A 25,228-nucleotide genomic window follows, 5' to 3' on the forward strand; every position below is an offset into this window, starting at 1 on the left:
ATCATTGAGCATCGGCTACCTCTCAAGAAGGGATTTCGGCCGTTCCAGCAACGAGCACGGCAGATGAAGGCCGAAATCCTAGAAGAAGTCAAGAAAGAGATTGAGAAGATGTTGAGCGCCGGGTTCATCAGGCCATGCAGGTATGCTGAGTGGATATCTAGCATCGTACCTGTGGAGAAGAAAGACGGCCGATGGCGCGTCGCCATAGATTTTCGCGATCTCAACGGAGCCACTCCGAAGGATGAATACCCTATGCCGGTAGCCGAGACGTTGATCAATGCAGCGGCTGGTCATAAGGTTTTAAGCTTCATGGATGGCAACGCCGGTTACAACCAGATTTTCATGGCTCCGGAAGATATACATAAGACAGCCTTCGAGTACCGGGTTCGAGTGGGCTTGTTCGAGTATGTGGTCATGACATTTGGGCTGAAGAATGCCGGTGCAACGTACCAACGAGCCATGAATTACATCTTTCATGATCTGATCGGTAAGTTGGTAGAAATCTACATCGATGACGTGGTGGTCAAGTCTGTCTCAGTGGAAGGACACCTGGAGGATTTGCGACGCATCCTGGACCGAACTAGAAAGTTCGGACTCGTAATGAATCCAAAGAAGTGTGCTTTTGGTGTGACGGCCGGTCAATTCCTGGGATTCCTAGTTCATGAACGTGGAATTGAGATCGGCCTGAAAAGTCAAGAGGCAGTGCGAACAATGAAGCCACCAACGACCAAGAAAGAACTCCAAAGTCTCATCGGCAAAATCAATTTCGTCAGAAGGTTCATCTCTAATCTGTCAGGACGAATTTAGCCGTTCATGGGATTGGTAAAAATCAAACCCGATGAGGAGTTTCACTGGGGGGCAGAGCAACAACGAGCGTTTGATGAGATTAAAGAATATCTAACGAAGCCGCCCGTGTTGGTTCCGCCCCGACAAGACGAGGCCATTTTATATTTACTCGTTAGTAGCCGATACTTCTATCGCCTCGGTGGTAGTGCAGATCTATGATGGCATGGAAAGAGTTGCTTTCTACCTCAGCCAGAAGGATGTTGGATGCAGAGACGAGGTACCCGGAGATCGAGAAGTTGTGCCTCTGCCTATTTTTTACCTGCACCAAGCTTCGCCACATCTTTCTGACGGCAGAAATCATCATCATCTGCAAATCAGACGTCATCAAGCACATTATGTCGGCTCCCGTGTTGAAAGGCCGACTCGGTAAATGGATGTTTGTGTTATCGGAACTGGATCTCCGATATCAACCTGCGAAAGCAGTCAAAGGACAGGCCTTAGCCGATCTAATCGCTGAACGGATCAACACTAATATAGCAGCACTATCTATACATGCATGGGCCATGTTCTTCAATGGATCGGTTTGCGACGGTGGCTGCGGCATAGGCATCCTACTCGTGTCGCCCCGGGGGGCAACCTACACCTTCTCCATCAGGCTATCTACCCCTTGCACCAATAATGTTGCTGAGTATGAAGCGATGACGTAAGGGGATGGAGTTGCTAATTGAAGCCGGGGCGAAGCGGTGGAACTCTTTGGAGACTCGAAGTTGGTGATCTCCCAGCTCACGGAAGAATACAAGTGCGAGAGCGAGTCACTCTTCCCGTTATGGATGCATTGCCGCAAGCTGATGACACAGTTCAGGTACATAAACTTCAACTGGGTCCCGAGGTCGCAGAACACGGAGGCGAACGATCTCACACAGATGGCGTCAGGCTACAAGGAGACGGTGGAAGGAGCCGATGTCCGGATACATTTCATGGAGCCGGACGATTGGAGAGCCGATATCTTCAATTACTTGAAAGATCCGGCTCGGGGGCACCTAAACGGATAAGGTACAAGGCTATGAAGTATGTCCTTATCGGAGATGACATGTTCTATAGGACCTTGGAAGGGTTACTTCTCAAATGTTTGGGGACAGCCGAGGCAAATCGGCTCTTACACGAGGTACATGAAGGCGCTCGTGGAACTCATCAATCGGCTCATAAGATGAAGTGGTTGATCAGGCGATCAGGGTTTTATTGGCCCACCATGCTTGAGGACTGTTTCAAGTACTACAAAGGGTGTCAAGCATGTCAGAGGTTTGGTAGCATTCAGATGGTACCCGCATCAGCAATGAACCCCATCATCAAGCCTTGGCCATTTCGAGGATGGGGCATGGACATGATCGGCAAGATCCATTCTGTATCGAGCAAAGGCCACGAGTGGATCTTGGCCATTACAGATTATTTTACTAAGTGGGTGGAAGTCGTCCCTATGAAGTCAGTAAAATCAGAGGATGTTATCAACTTTGTGAAAGAGCATGTCATTCATAGGTTCGGGATTCCCCAGATCATCACGACCGATGGAGGTTCGGTCTTCATCTCTAAAGAATTCAGAAAGTTCTGCGATGACATGGGAATTAAGCCGATCCGATCGTCTCCATACTACGCTCGGGCGAATGGGCAGGGCTGAAGCGTCCAACAAAAGCCTTATCAAGCTGATCAAGAGGAAAATCGACGAGTATCCTAGACGTTGGCACGAGGTATTATCGGAGGCTTTGTGGGCTTATCGCATGTCATGTCATGGAGCGAGTAAAGACCTCGCCGTACCATCCGGTCTATGGACAAGAAGCCGTGTTACCCCGGGAGATCACGGCTGGGTCGAGACGTGTCATGTTTCAGAATGACTTGACAACTGAAGAGTATGCAGCCCTGATGAGTGATAGCGTTGAGGATCTGACAGAACTCAGACTTTGGTCACTTGAGAAAATTAAGGAGAACAAGGCTAAGGTATCTCGTGCATATAATAAGAAGGTGAAGCCAAAGGAGTTCCAGGTTGGTGATCTAGTGTGGGAAGTTGTACTGCCGTTGGGGACTAAGGACAAGGCATATGGCAAATGGTCTCCAAATTGGCATGGGCCGTACAGGGTTGACCAGGTCCTAAAGGGCAATGCATACATGCTCGAGCAATTGGATGGTGTGAAATTCCCAGTGGCCGTCAATGGCCAGCATCTCAAGAAGTATTTCCCAAGCATGTGGGATGATGGGCGGTGAGATATGGGGGCCGATTTTAGATCGGCCGATAGAATTTTTTTACATCAACTTGAGCAGTGGAATATGGGGGCCGATGTATGAAATCGGCCGATATAAAATTCTAAACAAAAGCATAGCCGATGTACTGACCATCGACTTTAGAGCTGAAAGAGCCGATGCGGAGTCATCGACTATAGAGGAACAACTGTTATTTCAGGTCACCATTCAGTTTTACGTTCGATTGTGGGGCTGGCCTTGTTGGTGTTTTGGGAAAAGACCGATGTATTGCCATCGGCTTCTCGAACAATGATAATCGGAAAAATTAAGCATGGAATCCTTCTTCATTGATTTCAAAAGGGGTTTTTTTACAAGGAGGAGCCGATTGCTCAGGAGCGGAGGAACAAAAGGAGGACAGATTGCTACTACTAGTCCTATACTAAGTGGCCCCTACTCTAGGGACCGTCGCTGTCCTCATCGTCGCCATTGTAGCCGCCGCCGGTGCTGCTGCTGGCGAGCTCCTCGTCGCTACTGCCGTAGCCCTCGACGGGGCTTCTTCCTCCTTGTCATCATCGTCTTCATCGTCATCCGACCAGGCCCAGCCACGGAAGCGCTTCGCCGGCGGCTCGTCGGAGGAAGTGTCGCCCTCCTCTTCCTCCTCGTCGGAGGAGGCGTCGTCCTCTTCATCCTCCTCTTCTTCCTCTTTGCCGGAGGGGGCGAAGCTACCCCAAGAGAGGAGGTCATCCTCACTCTCCGCCACCAGTTCCCCGTCGATGAGGAACCGGAGGTCGTCCTCCCCATCGGTCAGGGGCAAATCGCCATCTGACCCGACAAGGGCCTCGGGTGGGCCATCGGGCACGAAGTCGAAGTCCCACTCCGGCTCCTCCCATTGGTTGTGCTCTGGCATCGGCTCGCTTGAGGAAGAGGATTGGAAGGAGAGAGCCGATGCGAGCAGAGGAGGAGGATGAGTCCATGGTGGAGGAGGGCTTTTCGGTGTCTAGTACTGAGGAAGGGGATGAAGAAGCGAGTTGTTCGACGTGGTTAAATAAAAGGGGATATAGTGGAGATTTAATGTCGCGACGGTTTTCGAGGACATGGTCCCGAATCTATCAAGTCACGCAGAGAAGCTGAGAAGGCAAGGCGTCATGATGAAAGATTCTGCGGTAGCTCTGCTCTGTCACGACATGACCCTTCGAAGGAAAAACAGAGTGTTTTGAAATTATCATTGCCAAAACCAGGGGGGCATGTGTTATCACCAGAATTTAACCAAGGCTGGAGATGGGCCGTGATTAAATGGGCTTAGAAGACATACATGGAAGATATTCCCGAATCGGCCTTGTACAAGGAGATTGGGCAAGATTGCCCGTGTATCTGTAAATATAGTAGGATACGTGTCGGTTAGAATTAAGAGATAGAATTTAGCTCGTACACGGTTGGGTTTTTTCCCAAGTTAGAGAGTCTACGGACTATAAATATGTATCTAGGGTTATTGAGAAAGGAGGAAGATCACGTTCACAACAAAATCAATCTAGGCGCATCGCCACCCTTTGTTTCGAGGGTTTCTCCCGGGTAAGCAACATGCTGCCTAGATCGCATCTTGCGATCTAGGCAGTATCAGTTTATTCGTTCTTGGTGTTGCTCGTGCTGAAGCCTTTTTGATGGCGAGCAACACCCTTATCTTAGGTGTTTTGGGGTTGATCACAATGCTTTCACGATGCACTTGTTTAGCTACGCTTCCCCTCGATATCTAGCTGCCCTTACACCTATTTTAGGTGTAAGGGCAGCACCTTCCTTGTTCGTTATTGAGTAGATCTAATCCGTTATAGTTGCTCCTTGTTCTTCAAGGATTGGTTTGATATCCATATGGTTAGGCCTTATAAACGAGTTGAAGGATCCGGCAGCGCGTAAGGTGTGGTTTACTAAGCTCTAGAGGGATTGTTCCGGGGATCAACTTCATGTTGGTTTTTAGGCCTCTTTAGGGTTGGTTTTCCATCACCTTACGTATCTGCTAGGCTCAATTACGCATAGGATGTTCCGATTATACGGTGAAAACCCTAAACTATCGTAGATTAGCTTAGCTTGATTTTGATAAAGCATGATCCCCATGTCCTTATAAATCTAACATGAACCATGGGGCAATCGGCTCTTTGAGCCGATCCACGAAACAACTTAAGAGCCGATCGGGGCTCGTATTTAATGTTTACGTGTTTGCCATGCAGGAAACTAGTCGAAGCAATCCATCACCTTCCTGACCAGGTATAGGTCAGGTGGCACGCCCTCGTAATCACCAGGACGCGTGTGCCAGAAGGCATTGCGGGCCGTCGCCCGAGGGACCAGGGTCAGCCGCAATCCTGGGAGCCTCTCGGCTCTACTGTGTTGCCCATCGTTGCTCGCCGGTGGGTTTCTGACCGCAACAATACGTTGGAGACGTATCACGGGTTAAAGGGGTGGCTTATTTATATGTCAAATATATGTTGATGATATTATCTTTGGTGGAACTAAACCCAATCATAACAAAGCTTTTGAGCTACTGATGACTAGGAAATTTGAGATGTCCATGATGGGAGAGTTGAAGTTCTTATTAGGCTTCCAAGTGAGGCAACTTGCAAAAGGCACCTTCATCTCTCAAGAAAAGTATGTGAAGGACATGATCAAGAAGTTTAACATGACCAAAGCAAGCCCAATGAAGACACCCATGCCCGTGAAGGGGCAGCTTGGATCATGTGATGGTGAGAAGGATGTGGACATAAAAGTATACCGTGCCATGATAGGATCCTTGCTCTACCTTTGTGCTTCTAGACCAGATATCATGCTAAGTGTAGGGATGTGTGCTCATTTTCAATCTGCTCCTAAGGAGAGCCACTTGGTGGCAGTCAAACAAATTCTAAGGTACCTTGTTCTTACTCCTACTCTCGGGTTGTGGTATCCAAAGGGGTCAACCTTTGAACTCATAGGCTATTCGGATTTCGATTGGGCTAGTGATAAGGTTGACCGGAAGTCTACCTCCGGGGCTTGCCAATTCATTACCCGGTCATTGGTGAGTTGGTCATCCAAGAAACAAAACTCCACTGCCCTATCCACCGCCCAAGACGAATACATATCCGCGGCATCTTGTTGCACTCAGTTGTTGTGGATGAAGCAAACCTTGAAAGACCATGGTGTGTCTCTTGGTACGGTGCCTCTTCTATGTGACAATGAAAGTGCAATAAAGATCACCAATAACCCAGTTCAACATTGTCGCACAAAACACATTGACATTCGACATCACTTCCTACGTGATCAAGTTGCCAATGGGGACATTGATCTCACTCATGTGGGAACAACGTACCAATTGGCGGATATTTTCACTAAGCCTTTGGATGAAGCCCGGTTTGTAAACTTAATAGGAGAACTTGGTATTCTTGATCCTAACAACTTAGATTGAATAAATTCTTGCACCATATTCTTGCATTTATCTTGCTATCTAGCTTAGTTGTGCAGCACATATGGGGATAGTCATCTTACCATGTCTTGGTATGATGCATACCTATGTGTGCAACATAAATAGACCCAATATCATTATATGGACCCAAGCATGTCTTTTTGAGGTCTCATGACATTAGCGCTTTAACATAGGGGGAGTAATCCCCCGCCCCTCATTAGCCTCAATTGCAAAATGATTTCACTATATGAGGCTAAATGATCTTATTGCAAAACTATTCCAAAATGAATTATGATTCTTGATATATTTAGGATCATGCCCATTGTTGCTATTTTACATCTTGTTTGGATTTCACTCCAATGGGTATGCCTAGAAAATCTTGTGTTTCCTGCCCCATGTATGTGCTCCTCTTATCATACATCTATCTATCTATATGTACATGTCATCTTTTGATCATACACACACAATTGCACAAATAATAGGGCAAAAAGAGGCAAAAACCAGCTGTCCGGTCCCTGGTCCGGTTGAACCGGCCCTAGCACCGGCCCGCTCGGTCCCCAGCCCGGTCAGCCGGGTGTTGCGCCGGTCGACGCCTGCATAAGTGGGTTGGGGGTTACCCTTTGGGGATCATCTTCCTCACTTCCCCCTTTCTCCCACAACCTCCATTGGCGCTGCCCCCTTCATCTCCACCACTCCCTAGGGCTTTTCCACCACTAGAACCTCCTCAAACTCCACTCCACCATAGATCGGGCACCTTGGAAGATCTTTACCAAGGGATTTGGTCCCTCTCAAGCCCTATTTGGAGTTCTTGGGATTTTCCCCTCAGGTCTCTTCTTGGTGTTTTTCTTGCTCCCTTGGGAAAGGAAGAGCAATGTCTTCGGGTAATTCCCCTCCTCTCATTCCTACATCTTGATTCCCTCATACATTGCACATTTGTTGAGGGATTTGAGAAACTAGGGTTAGGGTTAGGGTTTGTCTCAGTCCTCATGTCATTAGAGTGTCACTCACCACTACGCACATGTTTCACTCTACATTGTTGTAATATATATACAAGTATATGAGCTTTTGCATGATTTTGTGATTGAAAATCTGGGCAACACCTAATATTTCGACAGTACCCGGCCTATGGCCCGGTCAACCGGCCCTCACACCGACCAGACCGGCGTGTCGCCCGTTCTACCGGATGACAGATCGGCCAGTCCGGTCTCACGCCCGGTTGTACCGTCCGATGCGCCGGCTCGCCCAGTTTTTCGTGCAACTTTGTCAAAACACTTGTGCATATGTTATACTCTTTGGCTTCCTTATTTCTGATGATATGTACACTTATCCCACTGTTATTCTCGCTCTACTTGCTCATTCACAGGAGATTCTGGTGATGACACACGTGGTGTTGTTGCCAAGAGGGGCAGGAATGAGAGGCCCCCGGGTGCCGAACCAGCACTCGTTTGCCTAGCAGAGCAGCTCAGAGCAGTGAACCAGGTGGTTCTGCAGGAGGTAGGACCAAGACAACAGGCAAGAAAAGGAAAGGCAAACACGCAGTTCCAGATGATGATCTTGTTGAGAAAGTGCCAACATACAATGTTGGTACAATACATCTTGCTGATTGGAGAAGGCTTAGAGAGAATAATCCCTATCAGTTCGAGGAAAGAACTTACCTTGGTGGAGATAGGGAATTCTGGACCAACACTCAAGTGAGTATATGGGATTGTTCTACAACTCTGCAGGTTGTATGAAGAATTGTGTCATTATGCAGCCCAATGCCATCAACAAGGAAGAACTTACCATGCTCCAAGCCACTAGGTACCGCTTTGTGGTTGATACCTTGCAAAAGATGGGGCTGCTTAATCTTGTGTGCTTGAAGCCTGGCAACACAAAAGGAGTTGGGTTGTATTGCCCAATCCTTGTCCGTCAATTCCACCGTACTATGTTCTTTCATGATGATGCTGATCGCACTATGACTTGGATGACTGGAAAGGAGAAGTACACTTGCAACTACCTTGACTTTTGTGAAGCCATGGGATTTGGTAGTGGCCATGCTCATGGTTTTCCGATTCACTCTCTGGACCAATTCACTCATGGGGACATTGCTTTCTGCTATCCTCCGGAGCCTACAGCTGGCCCTCCAACCATCTCCGGGATGTACTACTCTTATTTGGTGCTTGCCAAGCTATTCCGTGAGAGTCTCATCAACAAGTCAGGAGATACAAGTGAATGCCGAGCCTACCATCTTAATCTCATGCACTACTACCGTCCTGAGAACATTAGGACGATTGATGGCTGTGACTTTCTCTACTGTGAGCTGAGGCGCTATGTTCGCAACCGTATGACTCCAAACTATGCTCAGTATGTTCAGCAGCTCATCAACACAGTTGTGCCAGCTCCCAACAACAAGAACGATCAACTAATCAGGATGGAACCTTTCAAGATTCCTCAACAGGGAAATAAACCGGAAGTCCCATCTATGATGCCTTCTGAGCGCCGGTCCAAGGAAAGGCATGACCCTGCAGCTAGCTCCAGCTATTCTATGCACCCCAAGCAGGGTGCCTCTCGCTTCTTGGCTAGCCTATGGCAGATGTGCAGGAATACCAATGATGTGGCTCATCAAAGCCTTGCCTTGAACCAAGAGACAAGGAGGCGCCAAAATGAGTTCATGGCTGCAAGAAACCATCATGTTCCTCCACCTGGACCTGAGATGGAGCCTGTGGTTGCACCAACTTGGGAGATGCCTCCCATTGATGATGAGATGCTCCAGAACTTTGATCTCTCTCTATTTGCGCATGGTGGTGCTCCTCCTCCTACGACTAGATCTGCTCATGCTCCTGAGACTGATGGAAATGGCGATGATGATGATGATGATGATGAAGAAGAATATGAAGAGTATGAAGGAGATGATGATGACGGCTCTCCACCCTCTGAGACACAGTTCTATTGACGGGAGCGCTAGCATCCCTACTTTTTTCTTCGCCTTTTTGGTGTTTTGATGCCAAAGGGGTAGAAGAGAGTAGAGTCTAGGATCACGGGGTTCCCTTGGGTGGTGCACAAGCCATTCTTGGTACTTTATTTGCTTCTTACTTGGCTTGTGCTATTTGCTTGCTTTCATTTCCGGAACCATTTGCTGCCTTGAATAATTCGTGTATGGACAAGTTATTGTATGTTTAATCTCTATGTTAGGATGATTATGCTTTATGCTTCTATCTTGATATATACCTGTCCATACCATGCTTGCTTCCTAAAGATATTGGGGGAGCTTCTCATATTCTATAAATGGTGCACTTTGCATTCAAACGCAAACTCTCCAAGTGCACACATTATGGGGGAGCTGTCTTAATATCTTATATGGAATCAAGTTTTGAGCTTATCATAATATTTATATGTGACTCTAGCTCGGTTTGTCATCGTATACCAAAAAGAGGGAGATTGTAAGGGTATTTTACCCTTATCCATTATTTTGGTAACAATGACACCGATGCTAGAGTAATTGGTCTAATACGTGTCTATGAGATTATTCCTAGGTATTAGCCAAATAGGCATAAAGGTGTATCAATAGAACAAGAAGGTAAAGGGTGACCCCCACTTCGACAAAAATGAAGGGGGCTATGCAGCCTCAGGCCGACCTGAGGTCCGGCTAGATAGGCCGTGGCACCGGATGGCCCGACGCCGACTGGCCTCTGGACCGGTGCCATCCGGGCACCATCCACGGGGGTTTTCTCCTTTGCCCGGTGTTGGCCCGGCGTGTGGCCCGGTTTGGACCGGCCAGGTCCGGCCTCACGCCCGGTCGGACCGGCCTGTGGACCGGATGCCCCGGCGCGGACCGGCTCCTGCTCTGGTGACAACCAGGGCCATGTTCTGTATGTCTCCAATCCGCCCCGGTCACGGTCCGGCGCCAGGTCCGGTTTGGACCGGATGGTCCGGTCTGTGGCCCGGTCTAACCGGCCCCTGCACCGAACGGCCCGACGCCAGGCCCGGTTGATCGGCCTCCTCGACGGTTTGCTGAGCTGGACAAGTTGCAACGGCTGGATTTCAAGTGACCATATAAATACCCCTTCACCTACCTCAGAACACTGAGGCACTTCATTACAAACTGTTCTTGAGCTCTCTCTCTCTCTCTCTCTCTCTCTCTCTCTCATACTCCATTGATAGAAACACCAAAAGCCTCAGATCTCCCTCCTCCTCCACCCAAACTTGAATCCCTCTGGGGAAAAGATAGAGGAGGTCTTGATCTATAGTTCCACCGAGCCAAATCTTGTTCCCCATTGTACTCATCAAGATACTTGCTCTCTAGGGTTTCTTGGAAACCCTAGGTGGGCAAAAGAGGTCCGGAAGCATCCGGGCTGTGGATTTGCTCCTGACAAGATTGTGAAGGTTTGGAGGCTGCCTCAAAGTCTACCACAAGTGAGTGAGCTATTCCTTCGTGGGATAGGCTCCGGAGAATAGGGTGAGCCTTTGTGGCGTTGGGGAATCCTTCGTGGGACCTCCACCCCTCCAAACATGACGTACCTTCTTGCAGAGGAAGGGATCACGGGAATAAACCCACGTCTCCGCGTGCTATCGGTTATCCCTAACCGAACTCTTTACTTGTGATATAACTGCCTGAGAGAGCCTTCGTGCTTGAGTTACTTGTATCATCATATAGGGTGCCTCACCTAGTTTGCATTAGGCTAACCTTTATATTCCGCAAAGCCTAATATTGCAAAGAAAGAATTAAAATTTGTAGAAACCTATTCACCCCCTCTAGGTTTACCATCTCTGAACTTTCATGGTGTTTCCTTTATTTATAAAATATTTTTACCCATAAAAAATATTAATAATGATAGGAATTTTCTTGGAATTTACTGGTTTCCATAGCCATGGACATAGTTTCACTTATTATAAAAGTCATATTATTAAGGAGAATAATATGATGGACTTGACCTAACCAAAGTGTAGCAATTGATCGTGTTACATAGTTCTAATTGGGAAGCTTTCCCGTTGTCATCTATACTATTCCTTTGACCGTGAGATTATACAACTCCCGGGTATTGGAAGAATGCTTCCAAACTTCACTTCGTAATTGGGTGATTATAAAGCTATCTCGCATGTGTTCCATAAGATACTTGTTGGGTTGTATGTTATCAAGGGTGGAATTTGTTCATCCAAGTAACGGAAAGATAATCTCTGGGCCCTCTCGGTAATACACACTCAATCGCTTGCAAGCACATGACTAGGTCGCATGAGGGTGCGCTATTATGACGAGAAAAGAGTATTTATCGATAACGAGGTAAGAACAAGCTATGAAGGTACCAACGATCAAATCTCGGGTAACTAAGATATCACAGGGCATGGAAACTATATATGAATGACATAAGTGGTATAGTCGATAAGATCATCGTTGAATATGTGGGGTTTAATATGGATCTCCAGATCCCTCTATTAACCATTGGCTAGAGATATAGCCATGTCCGCATAATCACGAACCGTAGGGTCACACACTTAAGGTTCGACGCCGCTAGGGATATAGAGATATCAAGTGGAGTGTTTTCGGTGCCCCGAATGGATGCGGGGATATCACAGATGGAATTCAGAAGAGCGACAAACCTATAGGAACATATATGGGAAGTATCAGAATGGTTCTAGAAAATTTTGGATTTTTCGGTTGAACCGGAAAGTTCCGGAAGGGGGGAACGACCTATCATAGGGCCAGGTGGGCCCCACCCATGCGCCAAGTGGGCCGGCCGGCCGCCGTGGCCGAGTGGGAGAGGAAAAGTCCTCCCTCCACCCATTTTGGAAGTGGGAGGGAGGAGCTTTCCTTTTCCTATTCCGATTCACGTGGGGACTTCCTTATTTAGTTCCAATATGAGTTTGACAAGGTTTGCCCGAGAGTCCAACTAGGATCCAGACGATCTCTCGTGTCCGAGCCTTTCTATACGGGAGCCCCGGGGCTGGCCACAACATCACAAGTTCACAAGAGCCACGCAACCCCGAGCTCCCCACGCCCAGCGCCGCCGCCGGCCACCCGCCGCCTTGCTGCCTTCGCTCATCGCCGGCCACCTCGCCGCTGTCAGTCGTCGCCCATCCTCGTCGGGGTCCTCCTCCGTCCTCCGCCGTTTACCTCCGTTGGTCCTCGAACCTCCGCCAGTGATCGCCAGAATCTCGCCGGAACCCTAATTCCGGTGAACTCCGAAAATATAGTCCGCACGAAGCCCTGCCGGATTTGCACCAAGTTTGTCGTCACACTGTCGTGACGCCGGAGTGATCTCTCTACCTCGACTCCAACTTGCTGGAACAAGAAGGAGCCAGCGTCGTCGAGACATACGTGTGCATCACCTCGGAGCCGCCGCACAAGCAACGAAATTGATCGAGTTGGATTGCCGAGATTGAACAGTTCGTGATTGTCTACATCGACACCAACCGTTAAGCTTCCGCACCTGATTTGCAACCGTACGCAAATCAAATTATTGGACGAGCAGAGGTAGCGGCGCGTCTCTCTCTCGTTCTGGTCGCCGGCGAAGCTGGAGCTCAGGAGGACTTCGTTGTAATTTCCTTTGTTTCCTGGGTTTTTCTGTAAGAACAAAGTATCAATGAATCTGTCTTCTTCTCGCAAAAAAATTTATTGCATTGTTACATGCTACTGCATCGTTATATACCTCTCCTAGATTAGATCTTGGTGATTTAAAGCGTTGGATTTTGTTTTTTGTTTTTTATGCTAGGAATGCCCACAGAAACAACTTATCTTGACATTCATCTCATCACGTTTAAACGGGGAACAAGTTGATGCCAAAAACATCTCTAGTACTGCACCCTCGGTGCCAAAAACGATCTCTAGTACTGCACCCTCGATGCCAAAAACAAATAAAGGTCGGTATGTGCAAATTTGCAACCATGCAGGTGTGTAGTGCTAACTCCAGACCACTAATATTGCAGCAGGCGTCTCTAATGTGTAAAATAGTAATTTTGTACAGTATTGTAGGTTCCTCCGTTCCTCTTCGGGACATGGTCGAGAGCCAATTTCATAATCTATCTTGGAGAACTCCCATCGTACAATGTCGAACGACTTTTAATCAGAGTTGGAGAGGAAATGTACAATCCTTGAAGTTGTAGCGGGCAATCTGCCCCAATCATCCCGTTCGTAATAAAGCACCAGCTTTACCCTAAACAAACATGATCATCAGCATGACGAGTATAAGACGAGTGTAGGAGTACAAATAGTTTTTCTCCAGACACAAAAAATGTGCTAATAAACACAAGAATAAAAAAACACGATGTTCATATTACTCGCATAAACACAAACAAAGTAAACTGCACTGTTTATGGATGTATACTGATCCTCTTTCCACCTCATTTACAGCATCCTCCAACCATAGATTAAAACATAACCGAGTTACATGAGACAGAGGAGAGAGCAAATCTCCTGTTCCTGATGAATCGTTCCCAAATATCTCGTTTCACCTCTCCTGCTCCTCCTGCCCATTGCTGCCGTGCAGAGGAGGCATGGAGAACACGCTCACCGTCGAGCTCCCACTCCGGATCTCTTTCAGCGCCCGGAGCGCGGCCACCGTGCTCCTCATGTACATGCCCCTCATGTCCTCGATCTCGTCCAGCTCCAGGACTCCACCGCTATTGGCCAAAGAAGAGATGGGCTCTGAAGGCCTCTCGTCGTTGTCACTCTCTCCTTCAAGGTCTTCCCTTGGTACAGAAGGTCCGTTTGCCGGTATGAGCTGGTCCAACATCACCTCGCATTCCTTTACAAGCTCGTGAAGGAGGTCAGTGGTGAAAAAGGGCTGCTGCAGTACCCTTTGGATGAAAGGGAGGCGGATCAGCGCACCGGTCCTCTTGTCATATTTCTTGAGAATTTTAACCAATCCTGCAAAACAGTAGCATAAAGCATAAGCATAGTTGGTAATTACTGATTCATATGAAATGTTTAAACGCGTTTTCTTTTCACATGATTAATGATCATAATAGGTAAATCATTTTCATCTAACGTAATACATCTGTGTTTTAGTGGTAGTCTAATTAGAGTAGATCTGTACATCTTGGAATGACCAGGGTTTACACACTGAGTACTGCAAGATCTTTATCGATTAAAGTATTTTATCTACCTTACATGAAAAATCATATATTAACAGTCAGGGGAAAAAACTGCAGAAGTGCAGATGCCATACAACTTGCATCAGCACAAAGGAAATAGCAGAGACTGGTGAGTAACTTCTTCTGAAACATAAAAATGCAAGACGAATTTAAGAATGTAGAATCTGAAAAAGGTCATACTAGCAAGCAGACAACCTATTATTGCATCTGAAACACAAAAAATAAGGGCAGCTTGCAGAGGCGATGTGATCATGTTGTACAACTCAACCTAGTGCCCTTACATACTAATTTTCAAAGTTTACAATGTTAATTCATGCATTTACTAAATTTCTTCACATGGAGTATAATGTCTCTACATTATGTAAATAAGTCACTAGAGGCCAGAAAAGCACCACCGACTTTACAACAAAGAAGATACCCATCTAAACGCTAGACCAGAAATCATCAATTTCTCAGAATTTGTCCAAAACTCCATGCTAGAAAGGATAGAACTTTAATCAGCAGTAACCACAAACAATAACCTCTTTACAGGAAGCCCATCAAACAGAAGGAACCAATTTTATTGACAGACCTTGTTCTAACAAAAATCCAGTATTCCTATTGTGTACACTATTCCTATTGAGAAGAATAACAGGAGATAATGTTGAGTGCTTGTTTGGACAACTAAATCGACTCTCAAAAGCATATCTTTGCACAATAGAATATCTCGATGCAAACTATAAAGCACCACACGATGAAACTTCCAAATATCAGCGTCATCCCCCCGAAAAAATAGTTCAAGCACGGTTCCGAGTAGCTGCGGTGCTATAAGACAAAACTACTTTAGAAGCGGGAGCCATCACAAAATAAGGAAACTATTTACAAATAGGAGATAGCACGTGCACATATGTATATATTATAACCATCTAACTACAAGTCAAGTGGCTCTAGTGGTCTCACTAGACTTGGAATCGTTCAACTAATGGTCCCACTAGACTCGAGATCCTTCAACTCTAAGAGTCCACGTCCAAGACCACATATATATAAAGAATCCTACCAACTTAAGTGGGAACCACACTTGGATTGAAAATAGCCCACCGTTTTGGCACTTTGCCCAATTTTTTTTTTTGACAGAAGCCCAATTGGGGTTGGATGTTTCATGGTGCTTCAAACTTCCAGTAGTGTAATGTGCAAAAATGAAGAAAAGCTCACCGGTGTAGTTGAGAGCGCTGTAGTTCACGAGCAGCACCATCTCGCCGTGGAAATCGACGATCTCCTTCCCCACGCGCATGAGCTCCTCCGCGGAGCCCGTCTCAGCCGCCCTCAACACACGTCCCTGAAGCTCCTGCATCCCCCAGCCCCCAGAAGCACAGAAATCGGATCAATACAAGCACGCGACCAAGAAGAGACAGGAATCGAATTGAATTGTATCGAATCGAGTTGAGCACCTTCTGCCGGATGACGTAGTCCTCCTCCTTCCCCATGAAGAAGGCGTTGAACTTCTCGAGCTCGGCCTCGAGGAGGCAGACGAACCCGGCCTCCTCCGGCGTCATCGGCGGCGGCGAGCCCCCGGTCCCGACGCGCTGGCGCTTGCTCCGCCGCTCGCCGGCGCCGGTGTTGGCGATGAGCTTGAGCCGCTTCTTGAGGTCCTTGTAGGACAGGAACTTGTCGCGCCACTCCGGCAGCGTCTCCTCGATCTGGTTGCTCAGGCTCTTGCCGAACTTCATCGCGAACCCGTGAGGATAATCAGGAAGGACAATTGGATCGAATCGCTCGAGAATTTCGCGGCGGGATGAGGAGGAGAAGAAGAAGGGGAGGGGGAAGCGGAAGAGGGAATATTCGGGGACTCTTCGTGGGGAATGGCGATGGCGCGCTATCTCATTCGGTTGGAGGTTATAGGGAGGGTGGGAAACAGTAGGGGTACCCAAAGGGTGTCCTCCCATGAAATTGGAGGTGTTTCTTAGATCTCGCTTCTTTTTGCGTTCATGGAGTCAGTTCATTCCGAGCATTATAAATCTTTTTCTTTGCACACTGATGATGAGAAAGCCGGATTTCTACACATCGACAACTTCCGTGGAAACACTTGTTGCTCCTTGGATCTTTCTTTAGCCGAACAAGAAATATTCTCCAGAGATAGAACCGAATAAGTAACAAACGAATGGGAACACCAAACACATGGTACCTCTTTGTGGTCAGGAAGTGATTTGAGCCAAGTGTTGTTGCTTGCCTTGCTTTACAAAGGATGGCACGAGGTTTTTCTAACATCTGTATTCGAGACACATCTTTGAATGTCAAAGGCGCGGGAAGAGTAGAAAACCGAAGTGGGCCGAAATACATAGTCCAGATAAAATAAGTCTTCTTTTGGGACAAGAATCGAACCAATCATTTAATTATCAAACTTTAAGATCCACTATGCAAAAGAAATGCAAAATCCAAGAGAATCTAGATCATGATATAGAACAGGTAGCATTGCCATTCTTCGGTTCTAAATTGATGGTGAACAACGATAGAGCTACAAGAGAAAGATTGGGCGGAACGAAAGGATTAGGTTGTTACCGGGCCGGGCTTCACCAATCCATAGGGCGAAAAAATTATTCTCCAGCTAGGCTGAGCGGGCCACGGCATGGGTTGCCCCAACATAGCTTCGCTCTTGGTGGTGAGTGCTCCTACCCATTTGATTTTCCAGCTAACCTAGGCAGGTCTAATGGTCCGGTCATTGGTTGTTTCTATTGTAGTCAGTCAATTATCATGCAGTGCGGTTTTGTATTCTTATCGTCTTTTAGAACGTGATGTTGGGCACTAGTTTATGTTACAAGATACTCTTTATGTTCCAAAATATATCTCAGGTATTACATTTTGTTAGGATGGATCTTTGAGCAATAGTGTAATATTTCTTATGTGATTAAAAAAACATAACTAGATAACCACAAACAACTAAAATATCACTTACAACTAAAATATTTTGAGAATACTTGTCCTGTGTCAAATAGCCTAACTAGTGCGCAACGATTGTTGAATTTGCAAAACTGAGAGAATATATTGCGAGAGTTATGTTCAAATTAAAGCCTGATTTGAAAACATCCAATTAAATGTATTGGTGAGATTGCCGGCCATTCAACTCAAGTGGCACCACGGAATGGCTGAATTCTCGATGGTCCACGAATTTTTTACCCATATTTGTCCAGCGAGTCTAAGCGGACCTTCTCTTTTCCGTGCATCATCGTTAGCGATAAAGATAGAGACGACGAAACGGATACGTCTTCATGACAATATAGTACTGTATTTTTTTTCTTGACAGTGTTCATGACAATATAGAAGTAGTATACTGTACTGTAGAAGCAAGTCGCCGAGTATAACTAATCGAGCAAGTTGCGGCGCCACGAGTTCATCTAATCCACGGGCCACGCCGGCGAGGAAGATTCGGAGCATAATTCCGTCCGGGGCGACGGATATCCGAGCGGATATACCACCGCGACCGAAAGATCCGCAGAAGCCTTTCGTCGATTCGCGGGAGCGCCGCCTCTCGATTGTACCGAACTCTCTCTCTTGTGCAAGAGAAAAAGTACCGAACACAATAGACAAGCCAAGGAATTTCGGATTGCTCGCTTTCTTGTTTCTTGGCTCAACGGATTCTGAAAAAGAAAAAGCCTAGCTTGACTGCTAACCGGATCCTGCGTTCTTGACTTGAACAGACTTTAAAGCATTCTCGAGACAGACTCGCTAGACGCGTTTGAATGAGAAAAAGCATATACGGGGGAGCAAGCTTGATGCTGGTGGGAGGTAAAAAAAAATTTAGTTCCACGGTTTAGCGTGAAATGTAGCCTCACTGCCACATAGTCGCTCATCATTAGTAGAGAACAAATTTATCCTCACTTTTTTTTTCTCTCACGTGGTGTCGATTTAGATCTGGCTGCTCTGACTTCGTAGATCTCTAGTGCCGGTTCCATCACCTTTTGTCTCTCGCACTGGCATCGATAGGGTTCACAGATCTGTGACACTAGCTTGCCCTTATCGTCTCCACCATGCTCTGTTCGTCGTCGTCTTCAGCTTCGGTAGCATGTCGTCATCTTCAACCAAGGTTGTAAGCATCTATGAAATCTCCCCCTCCCGCCCACACCGTTAGCTCCTTAGCTCGATTTCGTTGTTACTTATGTAGAATTGACTTAATTAGGACTCCTCGATGAAGCTTTTCGTTCACACGGATGCCCTCATAGTTATGATTCAGGCTTAGATGCTTTTCATCCACCAAAGACGACTCGTTGCAATTACATGCTCTACATTACACGCCTTTTGTTTGGGCTAGTTGTGGCCTGTGGCTGGCCGTGGAGCTGTGTAGGAAAAGCTTCTGTTAGGAAAACCAGGAAAACCAGTTGTTCCGAGATTTACTCTTTAGCAAATTAGCTGGCTGTCTAGTTGTAATTTGATGAATGTCTGAAATACCCTCTAAGCTCAGATGACATGTATTTTCGTTTTATGTGTAAATAATAAATAGGTCAACCAATATTTATTTATTCAAATTAAATATATAGCTTTCTAATAATATAATATAATTCATCAAATATAAATTTATTCAAAATACAAGATATAGCTTTGTGATTACTTCCACCGCAATTCATTTGCACTAGCAGACAGGGCTGGCCCATAGGGCAGGGAAGAGGGGCGCTCGCCCCAGGCCCTCAACAGTTAGGGCCTTAGTCTAAGATTTATTTGTACACTTACTACATTTATATTTGTAGTCTTTAGGCAGTAGAGTTTGGAATAATTATAGAAAATATAGAAGGTAGAAGTTGTAGTTTAACGTGTCTATACTCCGACTCCTTCTCTAATGTGCAGAATAACACGGATCCTCATAATTTTTTCTCTGATTATTTCTATTTCTCGCAAACAATACACATGTACACAAGTAGCTATTGGTAGAAATAATAATCATGGTATATATAGCTCGCGTGATCAATAGAAATAAATAGTTTCAAACATCTTCAACAATATTCTTAAGACGATGGATCTTTCAAATGTAAATAATATTTAGTTTGTTATTGCATTACCCTAATATTTATCTTGCTGAATAATAATTTTTATAGTTTATTTATGTGTGACCAAGTGGTGAAGTTTGAGTGAGATTGTAAAGGGGCCTAGAAAACTAATCACGCTTAAACTTTAAATAAGATATATAAATTTAACATAAATGAATATCTTTAAGGAATTTTCATAGTACGGGGGCAATGGCCCCCTACCCTAGAAAAGCTTAGCCACTATGAAAAGGGGTCCTTTGTGTCGTTTCGTCCTAGAGCCCCCGAAATCTATGAACCGGCCCTGGTGAGGACGCAGAAGCTGATGACTATGAAAATGGCAGCGTCATCGACCGATGCTCCGGCAGCAGCACGAGTTGTTGCCAGGCGAACATCGTCACGCCAGGCTACGACGGCAGCAGCAACACCGGAAGCGGAACGTCATCCGCCTACGACGTGCAACTCACGTTGTTGGGCGGGCGGAGTCGGAATCGTAGCACAGACCTCCCTGTGCGCGTGTTTGTAGCGGACTATCAGTGGTTCGATAACAGCTCCGTCTCCCACGATCTGCCACACACAGGCGGCAGGCCACCTTCAAAGGAAACAATGTCAGTTCTCGTTTGGCTGCCGTGGGAGGTTGTTGGCCAGACTGCGGCACATCCTAGCAGCCTCTGCAAGAGCAACTACAGCCAACGCACAGACGGTGAGGAGGCTATACGTGCACCTGCAAAGACGGTTACGGAGGCAATCCCTACATCCAGGGCTGGCCCATAGGGCAGGGCAGAGGAGCGCTCGCCCCGGGCCCTCAACAGTTAGGGCCTTATTCTAAGATTTGTTTGTACACTTACTACATTTATATTTGTAGTCTTTAGGACGTAGAGTTTGGAATAATTCTAGAAAATATAGAAGGTTGAAGTTGTAGCTTAACGTGTCTATACTCCGACTCCTTCTCTAATATGCAGAATAACACGGATCCTCATAATTTTTTCTCTGATTATTTCTATTTCTCGCAAACAATACACATGTACACAAGTAGCTATTGGTAGAAATAATAATCATGGTATATAGCTCACGTGATCAATAGAAATAAATAGTTTCAAACATCTTCAACAATATTCTTAAGACGATGGATCTTTCAAATGTAAATAATATTTAGTTTGTTATTGCATTATCCTAATATTTATCTTGCTGAATAATAATTTTTTTTAGTTTATTTGTGTGTGACTAAGTGGTGAAGTTTGAGTGAGATTGTTAAGGGGCCTAGAAAACTAATCATGCTTAAACTTTAAGTAAGATATATAAATTTAACATAAATAAATATCTTTAAGGAATTTTCAGAGTACGGGGGCAATGGACCCTACCCTAAAAAAGCTTAGCCACTATGAAAAGGGGTCCTGTGTGTGTCGTTTCACCCTAGGGCTCCGAATCTAAGGACCGGCCCTGCTAGCAGATCTTGTGCACCAGTGAAATTATTACATGAGCCATTTTAGATATATATAAGGTATTCATCACACATATTACGATGAATAGGCATGAATCTATACCACGTGTGCACACAAGTTCTGCAATTCGACGTCTTCTTCTGTCAAATCCATCAATCACTTTTAACTTCTCTATACGTACAACAACAAGACGCGCGGACGAACAAGGCAAGCAGCAGCATCTAGCAATAGCTCAGCTCAGGGCATCTCTAGCACAACCCAAATCGGCGTATCCAAATCACCCTAAACACGTTTTTCGGCCTGCAATCAAAAACCAGAAACAAAGGGTTTATGCAAATCATCCGCTAATTCTCAATGCAGCAACAAAATCATGTAAAATAGATTGTTCAAAGTGCTTAATCATACATGAAACACGACACCAAAAGAAGATCGAACATCACATCATCAAGGAGGGAAGTGATCACGCATCACCATAGGTTGTGGGCGCTTCGACATGGCCACCACCACTCGCCGTCTTCACCTCCGGCATTCATCGCGGCATCCATGCAGCGCGTGCAGCTTCCCTCCTTCGCCAAGATCTGCGTCTCCGTAAGCTTCCACCACTCAAGGCTAGCCTAATTCATGTCGGCCGGGTTCATCATCATAGTGGCATTCTCCGCTGTGACATCAACGGCGGGAGTTTCGTCGACCACCTTGCGCGCATCAACCGACTTTGGCGGCGCCTTCGCCATCGTTGCCGTCAAGGCAGTCAACGACACCATCTTGGTTGCGGCTGGCTTCTTCGTAGCCTTCTTTGGCGCCGCCTTCTTCTGTGTCGGCGCTGGCGCCTTGCTGCCTGATGTCTACGCACGCTTCTATTCCTGTAGACAGTGTTGGGCCTCCAAGAGCAGAGGTTTGTAGAACAGCAGCAAGTTTCCCTTAAGTGAATCACCCAAGGTTTATCGAACTCAGGGAGGTAGAGGTCAAAGATATCCCTCTCAAGCAACCCTGCAATTACGATACAAGAAGTCTCTTGTGTCCCCAACACACCTAATACACTTGTCAGATGTATAGGTGCACTAGTTCGGCGAAGAGATAGTGAAATACAAGTAATATGGATGAATATGAGTAGTAATTGCAATCTGAAATAAAAATGGCAGCAAGCAAACATGTAGCAGAACTTGTTGGAAACGGGGTTTCAATGCTTAGAAACAAGGCCTAGGGATCATACTTTCACTAGTGGACACTCTCAACAATGATCACATAAATAAATAACTTCTCTTCACTTGTGCTACTTTCTCACACTCTCTTGTTGGATAACAAAAACCATTCATTGTGTAGGGCTACAAGAGCTCCCTCAAGCCGGAGTAAACAAGCTCCACAACATTCGGAGTTCATATTAAAGTAACCTCTAGAGTGCATAATAGACCATTGCAATTTAGACCGAGTACTAACATAGCATACACACTGGTCAACAATAGCTATGAAAGGGGGAATAGATCGCATCAATACTATCATAGTAATAGTTAACTTCATAATCTACAAGAGATTACAATCATAACCTACGCCAAGTACTACATGATGCACACACTGTCAACATTACATCATGGAGGAGGAATAGACTACTTTAATAACATCACTAGAGTAGCACATAGATTAATAGTGATACAAAGCTCATGATCATATAAAGATCACACCATGGGAAAGAGAGATGAACCACATAGCTACCGGTAGAGCCCTCAGCCTCGGGGGAGAACTACTCCCTCCTCATCATAGGAGACAGCAGCGTCGATGAAGATGGCAGTGGTGTTGATGGAGATGCCTTCCGGGGGCAATTCCCCGTCCCGGCGGCGTGCCGGAACGGAGACTTCGTCCCCCGAATCTTGGCTTCGCGATGGCGGCGGCTCTGGAACTTTTCTCGTATCGTGGCTTATGGTGATAGGGTTTTCGAGGCGGAGAGAATATATAGGCGGAAGGGCAGCCTCGGAGGGGCCCTGGTGGAGCCACACCATAGGGGGGCGCCCCCCCTTGGCCGCGCCGCCATGTGGGGTGGGGCCCCCTGGCTCCCCTCTGATCCCTCTTCGGTGCTCTGGAACCTTCGGTGAAATATAAGATCGTGGGCGTTGATTTTGTCCAATTTCGAGAATATTTCCTTTGTAGGATTTCTGAAACCAAAAACAGCAGAAAACAGGAACTGGCACTTCGGCATCTCGTTAATAGGTTAGTTCCGGAAAAGGCATCAAAACGATATAAAGTGTGAACAAAATATGTAGGTATTGTCATAAAACTAGCATGGAACATCAGAAATTATAGATACGTTGGGACGTATCAAGCATCCCCAAGCTTAGTTCCTACTCGCCCTCGAGTAGGTAAACGATAACAAGAATAATTTCTGAAGTGACATGCCACTTACATAATCTTGATCATACTATTGCAAAGCATATGAGATGAATAAAGTGATTCAAAGCAATGGTAAAGATAACGACTAAACAACTGAATCATATAGCAAAGACTTTTCATGAATAGTACTTTAAAGACAAGCATCAATAAGTCTTGTATAAGAGTTAACTCATAAAGCAATAGATTCTTAGTAGAAGGTTTTGAAGCAACACAAAGGATGATTAAGTTTCAGCAATTGCTTTCAACTTGTAACATGTATATCTCATGGATAGTTGTCATCATAAAGCAATATAACAAGTGCAATAGGTAAACATGTAAGAATCAATGCACACAGTTGACACAAGTGTTTGCTTCTAAGATAGAAAGAAGTAGGTAAACTGACTCAACATAAAGTAAAAGAATGGCCCTTCGCAAAGGGAAGCATGGATTACTATTTTTGTGCTAGAGCTTTTCATTTTGAAAACATAGAAACAATTATGTCAACGGTAGTAATAATTCATATGTATTATGCATAAGACATCTTATAAGTTGCAAGCCTCATGCATAGAATACCAATAGTGCTCGCACCTTGTCCTAATTAGCTTGGATTTACATGGATTATCATTGCATAACATATGTTTCAACCAAGTGTCACAAAGGGGTATCTCTATGCCGCTCTGTACAAAGGTCCAAGGAGATAGATCGCATTTGATTTCTCGTTTTTGATAGATCTCAACTAAGGACATCCATACCGGGACAACATAGAAAACGAGATAATGGACTCCTCTTTAATGCATAAGCATTCAACAACAGATAATATTCTCATAAGAGATTGAGGATTAATGTCCAAACTGAAACTTCCACCATGATTCATGGCTTTAGTTAGCGGCCCAATGTTCTTCTCTAACAATATGCATACTCAAACCATTTGATCATGATAAATCACCCTTAGTTCAGACAAGACGAACATGCATAGCAACTCACATGATATTCAACAAAGGTGTAATAGTTGATGGCGTCCCCAGAAACATGGTTACCGCTCAACAAGCAACTTATAAGAAATAAGATACATAAGCTACATATTCTTTACCACAATAGTTTTTAAGGCTATTTTCCCATGAACTATATATTGTAAAGACAAAGAATATAATTTTAAAGGTAGCACTCAAGTAATTTACTTTGGAATGGCGGAGAAATACCATGTAGTAGGTAGGTATGGTGGACACAAATGGCATAGTTTTTGGCTCAAGGATTTGGATGCACGAGAAGTAATCCCTCTCAATACAAGGCTTTGGCTAGCAAGGTTGTTTGAAGCAAACTCAAGTATAAACCGGTACAACAAAACTTACATAAGAACATATTGCAAGCATTATAAGACTCTACACTGTCTTCCTTGTTGTTCAAACACCTCACCAGAAAATATCTAGACTTTAGAGAGACCAATCATGCAACCCAAATTTTAACAAGCTCTATGTAGTTCTTCATTAATAGGTTTAAACTACATGATGCAACAGCTTAAACATGATCTATTTGAGCACAACAATTGCCAAGTATCAAATTATTCAAGACAATATACCAATTACTACATGAAGCATTTTCTGTTTCCAACCAAATAACAATGAACGAAGCAGTTTCAGCCTTCGCCATGAACATTAAAAGTAAAGCTAAGAACACCAGTGTTCATATGAACGAGCGGAGCGTGTCTCTCTCCCACATAAGCATGAATTTATTCAGAGAATGAGAATAACAAAACGAAAATAAAAGCACACGAGACGCTCCAAGTAAAGCACATAAGATGTGACGGAATAAAAATATAGTTTCACTAGAGGTGACCTGATAAGTTGTCGATGAAGAAGGGGATGCCTTGGGCATCCCCAAGCTTAGATGCTTGAGTCTTCTTGAAATATGCAGGGATGAACCACGGGGGCATCCCCAAG

General features: G+C 45.5%; 1 protein-coding gene across 1 annotated transcript; it reads right to left on the minus strand.

The window, feature by feature from the left end:
* Positions 1–13,269: 13,269 nt before the first annotated feature.
* On the minus strand, positions 13,270–16,351 carry LOC124691975 (SPX domain-containing protein 1-like). Its single transcript, XM_047225278.1, has 3 exons — positions 15,931–16,351; positions 15,695–15,827; positions 13,270–14,276 (listed from the first exon to the last, which is right to left on the minus strand). The coding sequence occupies exons 1-3, from the start codon at positions 16,207–16,209 to the stop codon at positions 13,858–13,860; spliced, it is 831 nt and encodes a 276-aa protein (XP_047081234.1). The 5' UTR covers positions 16,210–16,351; the 3' UTR covers positions 13,270–13,857.
* Between the last annotated feature and the right edge of the window lie 8,877 nt (positions 16,352–25,228).

This window comes from Lolium rigidum, chromosome 2, assembly GCF_022539505.1.
Source record: "Lolium rigidum isolate FL_2022 chromosome 2, APGP_CSIRO_Lrig_0.1, whole genome shotgun sequence".
Taxonomy (NCBI): domain Eukaryota; kingdom Viridiplantae; phylum Streptophyta; class Magnoliopsida; order Poales; family Poaceae; genus Lolium; species Lolium rigidum.